The following is a 15,302-nucleotide window of genomic DNA, read 5'->3' on the forward strand; positions in this document are numbered from 1 at the left end:
TTGAGCCTTTTGTTGTTATTTGCAATGTTTCCTTTCCCAAGGACATCTTAACCCCTTTCCTACTTTCAATTGCAACGGAACACACAAACAAAATGAAATGTCTGCCACATGGTTTTTTGCACTAAGACCCTGCTTTGTGCATTACAAATAATTTGCTTTGCAAATGTTTTGCAATGAAAGATTTACTATTGCTTGCTTGGTACCATTGGGAAATCTCTTGTGAATCTTTTTTTTTTTGTTTTTTGTGATCAGTATCGGTTGATATTTGCAATAGAAAAATTCATTGTCATTTCTTGTTAAACTAAAATGTGGAAACACTTTTAACTTAATTCAATCTCATCAAAGAAATTATTCAAACTACAAATATACTTTAAATAATTGTTGTGCATTAACACATGAACTAACAAAACAAAAATATCTTCATCAAAAGGTGTAGTGACATACATGTTTATAAAAATATCTTTAGTATTTGTTACAATAACATGCATAAATTTACAAAAATACTTCCAAGACAACTGACAAGGGATGTTTTTGTTATTTTCATATTCAATTAAATGTCACGAGACATATTTGTGAATTCTTTTTTTTTTTTATAATTTAAAAGTTTATTTAATGAGGGGTATTTTTGCATTTTTGATATCCAATTTAATGTATCTTGGAGGAGGGGTATTTTCGTAAATTTATGTGCATATGGTGGAAATAAGTATTTTGTAATTTGATTAATTTACTTGATAAGGGGCATTTTAGTAATTTTGATATACATAAATTGGCATCGAATAATTTCTTAGGAACTTAGGTGATCCATGCAAATCATTTGCATTATACAACCAATCACCAATAAAATTGATTTTAAAAAAATTATTTGCATTTGCAAATGATTTACAGCATACCAAGTAGCGGCCAAGTAGTCAACTAGTGCAATCCTCTTGTATCTAGGCTTGGGACCAACGTTTCTCAGTCATTAAAGATAATCCCATCTCGAGGCAATCTCTTAATCTGCAGAAAATTCGAGAATGTTCCAGCCGAAACATTTTGAGATAATTCCAAAATCCATTTCAATCTTGACCAAAAGTTATTTTTTGACGATTTAGGACTAAATGCACAAAAATAGAATCATCATCAAGGAAAAAAAAATTCCAAATGATACAGAACCTCATGCATCCATCACTGGAGATTGAAAAAACTCTAAAAATATGGATCAAAGGATATCTTAAACCTTTACATTGTCAGTCACTGTAGTCTGTACAACTTAGCTACCAAAACTTGCAAAAGATACAAACAAATTTAACCACATTTATAAACGAAATAATTAAGGAATTAAATAAACTTTCTACTTTCTAGTGTTAGTACCTTCTGTAAACATCCATGCCTTTTTTTTTTTCCTTTCACGCATCAAAGTTGCTCTTTTCTCATATTTCCACTTGCGATACTTTTCTCGATCCTTCAACCAACTTGAATAATCTTTTCCTCGCTTGCACACAACAAAATCAGCCAATTCATCAAAATCAGGTGGCTTTCTATGGCCTTGTCTGAGTTCGATAAAAGTTTCCCCATTGCAGGTGTCATCATCTTCTATGCTGAGAACACACTCCTCTATACCCTTGATGAGCATGGAATTTGAGGATTCTGATTGACTGTCTTGTGTTTCTACAATGTCATTTACAACAATGTCTGACCTGTAAAAAAGCAAAGCTTGTCAATAGTACAAGGGTGAACAAACGTAGATTTTAGCTCTGATGCACCATGGATCTTGGAGCGAATTTAACAAATGAAAATCCCATAGTATATTATCTAGGTATAATTGTTAGTAAAAGAACCACCTTGATTAAGTGATCCAAAATTTGGGTTGGCTGAACAAATCATGTCTTTCCATTCAATTATGTCTATAAAGCCATGTCTTATGTTCATTCAAGTGTCTTCATATCCACTCTTTACTAACTCAATCCAAGTCCTTTTAGGTCTTTCACTTACTCTTCTAGAACCTTCAACTTGCACTTTCTTTCTGACTGGGGCCGTTATCTGTGTGTTCTTTCGGCTCTAAGGAAAAGAAACTAAACAGATAAACTTCTCCCAGTTCTACACTTTCTTCATATTTTGACCATAAATCAAATCATGCCAGAATTATGTTAGCTAGTTGAATAATTTTTCTACAAGAAAATAAAAATATAGGCACCAAGACAGATTTGACATAAAAAATAACCATATGAGAAGTGACAAGATTATATTACATCACCAAAATCTTCATACCAAAAAATGTTTGATTTCAGGAAAATCTAAAAATACATGCAAGTAAATGCCTGCCATGAACTTTGTAGATCACAACATTTTCATTCATTTAATTTCAAAAACACATTTTTGAAATTATGTAAACTAATAATAAATATATTGCAGGTCTGCATGCTCGAAGAAATAATTAGCAATGATTAGTTGCTGAAACAATAGTCTATCTGCATCTTATCAAATGGGATCCAGAGCTGCTTTTTTGTTTTTTGTTTTTTGTTTTTTGTTTTTTGTTTTTTGTTTTTTGTTTTTTTTGTGTGTGGGGTGGGTAGGTAGAATGCAAGACCAAGTAGCAGAGAAACAACAAATGCACAGAATTGACAACATCTTGAGTTAGGAACTCATAGAAATGTGTACCTTAAGTTGAGCATCCTAATCTTTTGAAATTTTGATGCAATTACTATGCTGGAACAGCGCTCAACCAGAGCCTGCATCATTGCTCTGTGTTAGAAACCCATATGCAGATAACATGAAGTAAATTAAGGTAAGACAAAAATGGATAAAACTATCAAATTTGAAAGAGAAAATAATCACCTCAGAGAATTTATTTGAAGACGGAGAAGATGAACATTCCATTGTAAGGAATGGCTTCAATGCATCTAGATTACCCTCTTCAAAAATAAATAGATTCATCAGTGTCATAATCATGAATATGCAGCCCTTCCATAGGAATTCAAGTCCTCTATCAAAACTGTACATTAACAAGCGACAAAAATGCATGAGCATCAACTTGGATTCCTTATGCCTTGAAGGGTAGGTTCCCACCACACCATATAAAAGCTTTTGTATTGGATGGCTAACACTGTATTGGCGAAAACAACCAACAATGCCTATTATAACATCATATTCCGGACAGCAGGAGTAATCTTTTAAAGTTTTTGGGCAACCCGAATTCCCACATTGCAAATACCAAATAGTTTGCAGCAACGAACCGCTCATTAATTTTATTATAGAAGCAAGAAGATACATTTCCTGCAGACATACGTCTCCAATACCCTCCGTTTCGCCAGAAAGAGTCCGTGATAAAATGCAACTTAGAATTGAACAAATCTCATCTCTGTGTGACTTGTCAAGAATACGTTCATTCTCCTTCATAAATGCAATAGAAGCGTCCATTAGGTCAGATTTTGTTTTGGGGAATAAATGATGCCTGGAATTAGCAGTGATCTTGGTAATCTGAATATTGATATTGCTATATGTGACCGGACGAATGCAAGATTCAAAAGATGGATTGAATTCTCCCTCAAGTACACGTGGTTCATCACAAGAAGATGATCTACTTTGAGCCCCCAGAGGATATTCATCCAATTGTAAACTGGACATGTGCCTATCATAAAAGATGAATGATCTTTCAAAAACTGATATGTAGCAGTTCATGAGTATCTTATCCAATCTTTGATTGTCTGGAGCCATGGCAATGCCAACGCATTTAGAAACCATGGAAATTATATAAGCTTGGAATATTTTTGGCATGGAGAATATGACAGGGGTTCCAAGCAATTGCATAGCTGAAACCGGGCTAATTTCAAGAATTGGCTCTTCTTCATTGTGTTGCCAGAACAATGTGCTCAGGAACTTGTTAAAAATTTGCTCATCAGAAACTAATAGAAGAAAATGTGCAGAGATCACCTCCAACACGGCATCACTATCACCATGACTGAAGTCACACATAAATAGCTTCTCGTTTGTATAATAAACTGTGTTAATTATCATAAAATATTCCCTCAATCGTCTATGTACCAAAAGCTCATCCACGAAAACCTGAAAAGATATGCCAAGTATAAGTTTCTACTTACTACCCACACAAAAAAAACCCTATAAATTCTTCGGATAGTGAAGAAAACATAGATAAAAGATGTAACTTAAAATGCCCAGATAAGGCAATCACGATTTAAAGAACTTTGCTAGAGATTTTAATATTTCAAACATTGAAAATAACCAATAATCAAGATGAGAAAAAAATCAAAGCAATGGGTAATACAATGAAAGAATGTCCTATAAACAACAGGAAGTATTGTGTGTGTGCACATGATGTGGAACTCATCCTTTAACATCCCATCTGTAGCATCTTAGAGGAGGATAAGAATGGTTTTATAAAAAAAGAGGACCTCTAATGTGGGACCCATCCAGAGCTGAGTCTTACGTCCCCGTTTGTGACACATTAACTATAATGTTGTTTAGAATAGTTTCCTTCCAATGTCCTAGACATATTCTATCATGATTGAATGGATGCATAATTTGTAAAGCAATGAAGTTTTCTATCATTCAAAACTACCTCAAGAAGCGAACACACAAGAGGAATGGGTGAACCAGATTGTTCAACAGAAAATTTAAAATCATCGCACTCCTCCACGCAAGAGATGATTCCACAATCACTGGCATATATGCATTCATGTGAAACTGATCTCTTGAAGCTGATGCTAGCTTTTCCACTTCCTCTCATACGGCAAGAAATATGCAATATGAGATCCGGAGAACACAACTTGGTGACGATCGTAAAGAGAATTAGGCATTTTTCCAAAAGAAGGCTCTGATCAAACACTAGCAAGTGCAAAATAACCAAACAACATCTTAACAGCATCGTTAAGTCTTGTGGAGGGCTTAAATCTGAGATTAACTGTTCAAATCTTCTAGAAAGTTCATTGAAGAGAAAATTAGCAAGATTGCAAATTTGAGTAAAATTTACATTGAAATCAAATTGATGGTTCCCGATGTCCAAGTAATTTGAAACTCTGGAATTAGAGTTTTGTGGTGATGGGTTCAAGGACAAGTGGACTAGCAGATCATACAAATTTTTCAGAAGTGGTCGCTTCAAAACCTGAAAAGTTCCGATTCTTCAAATCAGCAAACATGTCAGAATTGCCTAAACATGCCAAATAATGAAAGAAAAGTGATTTTTTAGATAATATTTGAGGTTGAAATCAGAGTGTAGTTTAGATATATCCAACTCTATACCTCAGGATGCAGAGTATCACTAGCTTCCATCACTCTTCTGAAAACAGCTAGAGTAGAACCAGCCTTTTGAATTATACTGTAACGTTATAAGTGAAACATAAATATAATATATACACATTGCATTGAAAGGAAATGTGATAAAATTTGCTAATATCAGTGTACTATGTACATAATGAACGCCGTGATGCACATTCTTCATTTTCTAAAGCATATTCTCGAATACAAAGTGTTCGACTAAGCATTAGTATATGATGACGATGATTGCTCTAGATAACATGGTTTTAAATCTCAGACGAGACCAAGATCCAAATCATCTCGATCAATTTTTGACTACTGAACCGAGTCAACCAGACCCAATTCTCTTAAATCTCATACGAGGCCAAGGGTTGTTTTTCTTTTTCTTTTCAAGAATCTCAATTCTTGCTATCCATTTAAAATGGGATTTTTTTTTTTTTTAAATAAAGCCTCTATTAAATTGAGATTATAACATAAATAAAATAATATTTATCAAAAAAACAAAAAATACATATATTTATATTTAATTTAAACCGATTTGAAATAGCCAACTAAACTGGACAAAAAACTAGTTTGAAAACCAATCTAAACAAAGCATACTTTTCTAATTATACTGAATTACTATGTTGCATTTAGTTGGATAATAGTGTAATTAGGTATTTATCTCGATTATTCATGGATATTATATCAACTTTTATCCAAAAACTACATTAATGATTAATAATAGTTGTAAGAACTACATGAATTCATAACCAGTGAGCAGAAAAATACCTTTGATCGCAGATTTGGTCAAATCTCAAAGGATCCGATTTCATTTCCTTCAATTTATCGTTTATTTCCAGATCGACAGGATCATCCGCCATTACTGAAGCAAATGTGTTCAATTTTGCATCTATTGGACAGATAGAAATTGCCCTAATTTTTCATGGAGCACATATCAAGAACAGTTTCGATGAAAGAAGATGACAATTTGGAGGAGAGTACGAAATTGTTGTTTCTAACATACCTGATTAATTGAACTCGATGAGTACGTAAGGGGAGAGGAAGAAGAGAGAAAACCTTAACAAAGTTGGCGCCAAAGAGACACTTGAGTGCGAAATTTAAATCTCTAAGCGCACCGTCTCACCTTAGGTGGGCAAATTTGTCTTTTCAATAGCTACACCTGCCGATTTTAAGTGTCTTTGGGAACACCTCTGAAGTGAATGGAGGTGGTCCACCTTTACTCGTATCTCGGAGAAAATGGATCTACGGGCATGCACGTCACTATGTCAAGATGTCCCCCATTGAGGTTACTCCAGCATTAATCTTTCAGATTCCATACTTCAGAATCAAAATTCAAAAGTTTTGAAGCAACAATAGAGGGCGTTGAATGAATTCAAAAGTTTTGAACCAAAAATCAAAAAAGAGAAACTAGTTCCAAACCTCAAAAGTGGTAGCAAACATACCCTAACTCTTTGCATCCAAAATATTTATTACCAAAACAAATGTAAAATAGAGTGACTAACCTTTCTAACTTAGTAAGATTTCAAAGGGTCCTCGAGCTCATCTTGTGGCATCCAAAAACATGTTCTGATGTTTTAGTGTTGTAAAAAAAAAATATATACATATTTTTTACTAATAAATTTTAATTTTAAATATGGGAATTCAGAGGAAATTTGGCACTTCGGGATCAAGGGGTGTGCTCCCCCTATGGTCTCAAGTTCGATTCCCACCGGTTACTAATATTAGTGGCCACGGACCGCATGATTAAAATCATATTTCGCAAGCCTTGCTCAGGGAGGAGGGAATAGTTGGTGCGCGCAAACTGGCCCAGATACCCTTCTACTCAAAAAGAAATTTGGCAATTAGCCATTTTTAAAACATTGGATCAAGCCCAATTCTTTTTTCTTTCTAGTTCCGAGTTTTTGCATGTTTCCAATGTGTGGTAATCCATTTGAGCAAACACAAACCTTCTTAAGATTTAAAATCTTACTAAGGAAGGTGTTTTTACTTTTTATACTACAAAAAATGTATTTATCAATTCTAATATTTGTAGCCTTCTAACTATTCGAAGAAAATAAAATCTATTTATCATAAATGTCTTTTTTTTATTGACTTTGTATTCAGTTTTGAATGTGTACCTTCCCCTAAATAAGATGATTTCATAGTATGTTCCGTTAACTTGCCAATATATTGTATTTTCCAAATACTTAAAAAAAATATTCATAACATTCTAAAGAATAAAATTATATTTATTTCCTAAATTTATATAATCAGTCGAGTATTAATTTAACTCAAATAATAATAATAATAATCATAAGAGCAAATGCGAAGGTCCCAAGTATATTGATATCTGATAATTACACAAGTTTTTTTTTAAACTCATATGCGAAGTACCCAAAACAATATAAGTCTATGATTGATTTTTAGTAATAATGGCAAAGAGATCATCACAAAGAATCAACTAAATTTTTTCTTGTTTTCACTTTTTGGTAAAAGCCGAACACAAGACCTTTTTTTTCCATACAAACTTTCTAAAGCAACTGAGAGAATCCTAATCGAATGGTTGAGCGGAAATCTACAGCCTCTAAAAATTCTGCATTAGCATCCTCTCTTACAGATTTCAATTACAATTGATCGTTGAACTTCGACGCTCGACCCATTCTCTGCCCTTATTTTGATTCTTGAATTCTTCCTTTGAAAGACGTAGTAGTTTTGGGTTGCATCATTGAGTTGCATTGTAAAATCCATGAATCTTGAACCTGCAAAAAACACGTGATGTACATTGCTAAGCAAAGTTGATCTTATATGCAAGAAACATTTCAGTAAACAAGATATTGCACATCAAAGTACATCCTATGTTAAATGCAATACAAAATGTTGGACACACTAAACCAATAAACCTGTAAAGTTCATTTGGTATAGTGAAAAATAACGATGCATTTGGATTAGCTGATAAACCGAATTTATATAAACAATTCAAAATACAATAGCTGAAAAGAAATATGATAGGGGAATTAAGATTTTTTTTAATAAGAGCGTTGACATGTCTCCAACATGGTAAAAACTTCAAAAACTCGAATTCTTTATATTAAAAGGATGAGGTGCAAATGTTCTAAGAAGAACACATAATATATAAGAATAATCTTGAAGTGGCCTCAAGATTGGACCTCGCATCACACACCCTGACGTGAAAGTGTATGGGAACCATAGATGCTTTTCCTTGAGATACGAGTGAAAAAGCATCTATGGTTCCTATCCGCTTTCACGTCAAGATGTGCGATATGAGGTCCAATCTTGAGGTCACTCCAGCATGACTCAATATATAAACATGCACACATAATAAATTATTTGGAGTAATACCTGTTTACATGTCTTCACTGTGAGAACAAAGTGAGTACTAATGATGATATTTCTGCCCTTTAAGAATTGTCCATGCTCTGAAAACATCGAAACAAAAGCACCCATTAATCAACTTATTAAAGCTTGAGTATGTGTATGTCGTGTTTACAGATTACTTTTGTCGCACGTTTGGCAATCACCTTGATGTCTAGACCTGAATAGGTTTCATATTTTGTGATTACTACAGTTAAGCCACTCAATACCAATACCAATACCAATGATGGACCGCATTGTGAACATTTAGTAGCCCTAATTGGTAATAAACTAAGGGGAAGTCAATATAGATGGTTTAGTCATGTGCGATAAGACCACTAATTGTCTAGTTAGAAGGAACATACAAGTTGAAGGTTCTAAAAGAACGAGAAGAAAACCAGAAAGAACGTGGGTAGAGGTAGTGAGAGCTGATAACATACTTGGATTAACATAAACATGATATGAGACAGAATTGAATGAAAGACGGGATTTGTTCATCCATAATAGATCTCCAAGGTGAGACCATCAAATCAAGACGAACCCTTCACTCGACTGTTCCTTTCGAGCACGTAATGGGAAGCCTAGATCTCACTGAATAAACCAATAAATACACTTGAAATTTCCAACTTTATAACCTAGATATGTTCCAGTCATGCAAGCATTTTAGATCAAGCAAAGTCGAACTCGAGCTCAAGGCCAGGATCAATCAGAGGGGTAGGTATAGGTAGCCTCAGCTCAGCTCACTTAAATAATTAGACTCCTAACCTAATAATCAGCTTGAACTCCATGTTTGGCTTAATGTCAATAGAAGGTTCACTATGCATCAGTTGTTTAATCTTAGAGGAAAACCCATATCAGGATAAAAGGAAGAATGGAGGAAGTTCTCCCTATTACCATAAGACCCCTCGGTGAGACCCACCGATGATGGGTTTGAAACAACACTCAATGAATGCATTGTACACTGAGAGGAAAGGGAGATGTATTCTTTGGCATGAATATTCCTCTTCATCTATTTGATATTCTTAGTGCACTATGATCTTTAATAAATTATCCGACTATTTCTGAGAATTATGAGCATGTGCTCAGGTCTAAATCTATGACATGTTAATCTAAATTTCAACAAGTAAAAAAAAAAATGCAAAAATAAAACTAGAATGAAATAGGAATGCAAATTAAAAGTATGTTTACCTATAAAGTTGTTCCAGTAGCACTACTAAAGCAATTTGATGATTTAGAACCATAGAAGACAACTTAATGGTTACATTAGCACGTTCACGCAATTGTCGCCCATGACCATAAGGTCCACCAATGCAAAATGATAATGTTGATGATCCCTACAAGAAATACAAATAATTATAACATCCATTCACACATGAATCGTCAAATAATAGACAACTCCAAAAACTGTCAATATAAGTTATCAGGTATGTAGCATTGTTTTTTATTGTCAAAAAATCTACTAAGATATCCAGGATATCGATGGTTATATAATTAACGAGGCAGCTGTCTTATCCAAGAAATCTCCTTGTTGGGGCCCATTGAATGGTGGATCCTAAATCATTACATGTAAGTCAAATAAATCCGGATATACCATTGTTGACAGTAACTACTTCATACCATATTTAACTTCACCGAAGTTGAGCTTTTGAAGAGGACTTGTATTGCTGATGAATATGATACCATCACTCGAACTTCAGACCTTTCAGTTGAAGGTTGAAGTTGGTTCCAAATAATTGGGACAGAACCTGGATGATGGTGATAATGAAGGAGAATTGGAGTAGACAACATTTAGGCAGTAACTGATCGTTGAGAAAAAAAATCTCCACGATTAAATAGACAAAACAAAGGCTATTAAGGCCCTGTTTGGATGGCACAAGTGTGGGTGGCACTGAATGCACTGAGATTATACAAGTTGCTGAAAAAATGTCAACTTTTTGCCAACTTAGTGTAATTGATGTTTTAAGGTCCTTTTGCAGATGACACGAATTACTATGCACAATTTCGGCAGCATTCAAAGTCATGGAAAGTAGGAGGAAAATAGAACCGAATGTATTTATGGGTGTGTTCGAAGTTTGAATGACACTTAAGTAATTTAAAGCAATTTGCAATAACTGATTCAATGAGAGATCATGCAAATGACAGACCTCATTTCCTGTTTTAACTATAAAGCATAATTAAAAGATAGGTCTATTCATCACTAAGCATATATACATCTTTTTTGAAAGATCATGCAAGTTGAGGTTAAGTGCATACTGTGTTCCCAGCATCACCAACCAACTCAGCCATTTGCTCAGACCCGATGTCTAGGCCATGCTCATCTAAAACCACAACCTACAAATCAAAAATTGCAAAATGCATATAAAAAGCTCAAGCAGTAAAGCTTGCAACGACCCATGAGATGCAACCCTCAATTACACATACAGAGGTAATGAATGACAGACTATCTTCGAATATCTGAATTAGTCAAGTTGCATATAGTTCAGTGTTACAATAAACATAAACAGAGATTGTCAACAAAATTCCACAAACAAGTAAATGAATTACATTATAAAACTGTAAAACGATGTGTGTAAACTGTAAAGAACCAATAAGAATACAGGTCCCATAGTACCCTTAGGTGTCAATGATAATTTAAGAATTACTGATCCCCTGAAGGACATAATAGGGCATTAGTCAGATGTCTGGTTCTTGATAAATGTACAGAATAGTTTTAAGAGACCTCAACAGTGAAGCATTCACTATCATCATCTAGACGACTACGCTTTAACCAAATATTGGGGTAAGCCATGTGAATTCTTTTTTGCCAATCAACTCTGCCTAGAGCTATATCTTTTGTCAAGGCTTGTGAGCCATGACTTTAGATGTTTGTTACTACTGCAACCCACTTTATGTTGCCCTCCCTATCACTTCTCAAAGCCTTCAACTTGCACCAAAGCTCATTGGTGCCAGCAGTGACTACAATAATAAGCATATATACTGAATTTTGGCTCAATAGATACATAAGCACATTCTTGGACTATCGGAAAGAAAACTGCCTACAGGTGACTATTTACTTTTCTATATATGGATTAATGTAAAATTCTCGTAGTCGAGGAAAAAGTAAAACTCATTGTTTTCATTAACTTTTTATATGTGGATTAATGTAAATTATCAGTCCTGGAAAGAAGTAGAAACAGACTTTGAGATATAAAGTTGTTAAGAGGATTTAAAAGGGAGGGGGGAGGGGGTGGTCTTCAAATAACAGAACGTGGGATGAAGGGATGAAGACCAAACACCAATATAACAAGAAAAATGTCGCGAATGGGTGTTCCATAATTGGAGTATGCTTGGAAAACCAAACATGCCGCTTGTAAAAAAACAGACATGCCAACGTGCCCATGAAGATTTATGGTAACATTGGGATTTGGGAGATATCATATTGTAAAACTAGCAACAAACATAAGTAAAAGAATGTTAAAGAACATCTCTAGACAAATAGAAATGTAAGAACAAAGTAAGGCAGAATCAACTACGAATCAATTAAGAATTATGATTTTCTGACACCCCCCTCTGACATACGCCCCCTGACGTGGCACGGGCTAGAACCAAGGATCTTTTTCCTGGGGATGCATAACTGCAATATTTATGGGGATGTGTAGAAAAAGATCTATTGTCCTAGCTCATGCCATGTCAGGGAGCGTATGTCAAAGGGGGCTTCAAAAAATCACGACTCATCAATTAAAGGTCTTGAAAATTTTTGGAGAAGATTGGAATGTTATATTACAAAACTAGCATGAAATAAAAATGATGAAATTGAAAATTAATTGAGTTTAAGGTAATACCCAATCTCCAGACCTGATGTGCTGCATTACAACCATATCTTCCCCTTCAATCTGAGCCTTCACATTGCTGCTTGATATGTCAAAAAGTTAAAAGATGAAATTTAAGAAGAAAAAAAAAATAACAACTATTTCTGAAAACAAATCATGTTGGAAACAAGCTGGCATATTTCTTTAAATAAATCCTAACTTGCATGTAAATAATTTGTCGAAACCTTTTTCTTTCTGTTAAGTCTTCAGTTATTATTTAGATTCAGTTTATTTAGTTATAAACTTATGATGTATACAAGCTTATCTAAACTTTACATTGTATAATTGACATTAATTAAAAATATCTCTCTCAACCACTGTTGTGCAACCAGCACGCGCGGTTCACATATGTGATTTCGCACATCGCATATGCGATGGCATATGTTGCAATTAAAAAAAATTGAAAAAAAACAGGTAAAAAAATATGCCATCGCACACAAATATATGTCATCGCATATTGACAGATAGCATAATTTGGGGTATGTGACTGTAGCATATGCGACCGCATTTGACAACACTGCTCTCAACTTCTAAAGTAAACTGTAAAGATATGTCAGTGATACCCAATAATTCATATGAAAATTATACAATAATTATTTTACGTACATATATTGTGGACATGGCACGTCGTTAATTTCTAATATGGGCATGATGTACAACAAATACCCCAGTGAGGGTCACTTAGGTGCACAATACAAAATTGTAACAATTTTTCAAGACGAGCGAAAGGACGCACCCAGTATTTTTAGGATTGGATCGGATTTGAATGTCATCCACACTGCAATAGTATTTGAGCTTCTCTTTGTACTCTTGGACCAAGAGTTGGACACCACTTGATCTCTTTCTCCCTACTGTTAATATACGTATGGGAAGTGCTCTCTGCCATTTCAATTTTCAACACAATGGGAAAAATCAAATTAGTGATTCAAGGTTTATAAAAGGGACACCTGTCGTTAACTGAGTCGAGTCGATTGGACTCGGTCCCGTCTGACTCACTCAATGTAACGAGTCAAATGGTCTAAACTCTAACAAATTTCTGAAAAATCATAGGAGTCGGAAATCAATTGACCCAACTCTCGTTGATTAGAGGGTGAGTTTCAAATTTCGAGCAAATCCAGTCCAGTAGATAAATTATAAAAATAAAAAATAAAAAAATTGATTAAAATAAGTGCGAAAATTGGAGGAATTTACCACTGATTGACCCGAGTATTTACATCTTCTACCTGGCGAAGGAGATGTGTTCTTGTAAGAAAGACTTGCGTTTAAGGCAATCGCCATTTTATGTGTATGTGAGATAGAGAGAGAGACTCTTCAAGTTTCCTGGTGCTGTTGTATTGGTGCGCAGTATGCACGTACGGTAGGTTTTTGGGAAAATTACTAGATGGACCTTTAAGGAAGAGGGACTTTTTTCTAAATACCCCTACTTTTGAGGGGCAATAATATATTTTAAAAAATAATTTCCTTATAAAGATTTTAAACCCTTCTAAGGAATGCTTTGCTCACCAATCAACAACACATCCATCTAGATTTTATGAAAAAATTAATAATAATAATATAAAAAACACAAAATGATTTTTTTTTTCTTTCACTTTGATCTAAGATTTTGAAAATGTACGGCTACTAAACTTCCATATAACTCCTAAATTTAAAATTAAAATTCAACAAAAATAATTTTTCTATTATAATCTCAACATTATTTAAATAATTTCAATAGCTGTTTACAGTTATGAGTGGGCTTTATAAAATCTTAAACCTAAAAATGTTGTGTATCTTATCAAAAAAAATCAAATTGAGAGAACTTCTATTAGCACCCCAACTTTTACTTATTCTAAATCATTCTTTTATAAATTTATTTTTAATTAGAATGTAATAAGTAAAGGTTGGGTTGCCAATAGCAGCTCTCTTATTTTTCAAGCTCATTTGTTTAATTGTCCATCTTGATTTTTGGAAAGGTCGATCGTTCAAGTGTTGTCCTCTTAGACTCTATAAAATTAAAGTGGTCTTGACCTATAACAACCAATTGTTGAGATAAATCTCTTTACGAACATTGATTTTTATAATTTAAATGGCTGATTCTATATTATTCTCATCCAAAATGGTTGATTTCGACCATCCTCTCTTATAATAATCTTTTTATAAGAGAAAAGGATGCATGTATACTTTACTTCATTACATTATAGGATCTATAAATAAAAATGAATGCTAAGAGAAGATAAAATTAAAGAATTTAGGTTTTGTTCGATTAAAATAAAATTAGAAAGATTGGCTTTAAGGACCGTTGTGCACCAAACGAGAGAGAATCAATTCTTTTGTAGAGGGTTATGGTTGGGGGTGTTAAGTTGAAGAGTTTGAATATGCAGAGTTTTGAGGAGGAAAATTCAATGGTTTTTCGCTAGAGAAAGGGCATTTAGGTTATTTCTTGTTAATCTATAAGATAAAACCTAAGTCAAGGGGGCGGGGGACAATGTCATCAGTTTAACCTTTAAATAGGATATTCAAATATTCATCAAAAGCCCAATGCCCCCTTGACCTTGTTCCTCTCTAATGGACTAAATCAAAATGACCTAAATATCCTCATGTTTATTACAAAATAAAAAATCCTTTTGATTTCTCTTCCCAAAATCAATCATCTTTAATCTCTTAAGTAAAATCTCTGAGTATAGTCTTCAACCTTAAGATTAGTCCACTTAACATTTAAACTTAAAGAACATGATCATACTTTTGAAGTAGAAGATGATGAGACTTTTGGATAATTTTTTTAAAGATTTTGTACAATGAATTAAGACAAAGTTAAAAATGACGTATTGAATATGAGATTAAATAGATTAAAATTAATTTATTATAGAGGTT

The 15,302-nt window shown here is 33.8% G+C and overlaps 2 protein-coding genes across 3 annotated transcripts; both read right to left on the reverse strand.

Moving 5' to 3' along the window:
- Positions 1 to 1,120: 1,120 nt before the first annotated feature.
- On the reverse strand, positions 1,121 to 6,415 carry LOC147397550 (2-isopropylmalate synthase). Its single transcript, XM_086449304.1, has 7 exons — positions 6,257 to 6,415; positions 6,022 to 6,165; positions 5,236 to 5,311; positions 4,556 to 5,098; positions 2,815 to 4,041; positions 2,638 to 2,708; positions 1,121 to 1,676 (listed from the first exon to the last, which is right to left on the reverse strand). Exons 2-7 carry the CDS (start codon positions 6,111 to 6,113, stop codon positions 1,331 to 1,333), a joined length of 2,355 nt encoding a protein of 784 aa, XP_086305430.1. The 5' UTR covers positions 6,114 to 6,165; positions 6,257 to 6,415; the 3' UTR covers positions 1,121 to 1,330.
- Positions 6,416 to 7,637: 1,222 nt separating this feature from the next.
- Positions 7,638 to 13,913, reverse strand: LOC147397551 (methyltransferase). 2 transcript variants are annotated; one of them, XM_086449305.1, is made up of 7 exons: positions 13,644 to 13,913; positions 13,189 to 13,331; positions 12,426 to 12,492; positions 10,858 to 10,935; positions 9,793 to 9,938; positions 8,593 to 8,669; positions 7,638 to 7,991 (listed from the first exon to the last, which is right to left on the reverse strand). In XM_086449305.1, exons 1-6 carry the CDS (start codon positions 13,728 to 13,730, stop codon positions 8,630 to 8,632), a joined length of 561 nt encoding a protein of 186 aa, XP_086305431.1. In that variant the 5' UTR covers positions 13,731 to 13,913; the 3' UTR covers positions 7,638 to 7,991; positions 8,593 to 8,629. The 2 variants fall into 2 exon arrangements, with proteins under 2 accessions (XP_086305431.1, XP_086305432.1); XM_086449306.1 differs by lacking the exon at positions 10,858 to 10,935.
- Between the last annotated feature and the right edge of the window lie 1,389 nt (positions 13,914 to 15,302).

The sequence above is a fragment of the Akebia trifoliata genome, chromosome 8 (genome assembly GCF_017979445.1).
Source record: "Akebia trifoliata isolate Shusen 1 chromosome 8, ASM1797944v1, whole genome shotgun sequence".
Classification (NCBI taxonomy): Eukaryota; Viridiplantae; Streptophyta; class Magnoliopsida; order Ranunculales; family Lardizabalaceae; genus Akebia; species Akebia trifoliata.

What these genes read in the sequence shown, in the direction of transcription:
- LOC147397551 (XM_086449305.1), bottom strand. Translation starts at nt 13,730, where the DNA reads ATGGCGATTGCCTTAAACGCAAGTCTTTCTTACAAGAACACATCTCCT. An exon ending in AATACTCGGGTCAATCAGTG is followed by an intron (nt 13,332 to 13,643) that starts GTAAATTCCTCC and finishes TTGAAATGGCAG; the next exon opens with AGAGCACTTCCCATACGTAT. An exon ending in TTGGTGATGCTGGGAACACA is followed by an intron (nt 9,939 to 10,857) that starts GTATGCACTTAA and finishes TATTTCTTGTAG; the next exon opens with GGATCATCAACATTATCATT.
- LOC147397550 (XM_086449304.1), bottom strand. Translation starts at nt 6,113, where the DNA reads ATGGCGGATGATCCTGTCGATCTGGAAATAAACGATAAATTGAAGGAA. An exon ending in GTGATACTCTGCATCCTGAG is followed by an intron (nt 5,099 to 5,235) that starts GTATAGAGTTGG and finishes GGAACTTTTCAG; the next exon opens with GTTTTGAAGCGACCACTTCT. An exon ending in CTTCAAATAAATTCTCTGAG is followed by an intron (nt 2,709 to 2,814) that starts GTGATTATTTTC and finishes GCAATGATGCAG; the next exon opens with GCTCTGGTTGAGCGCTGTTC.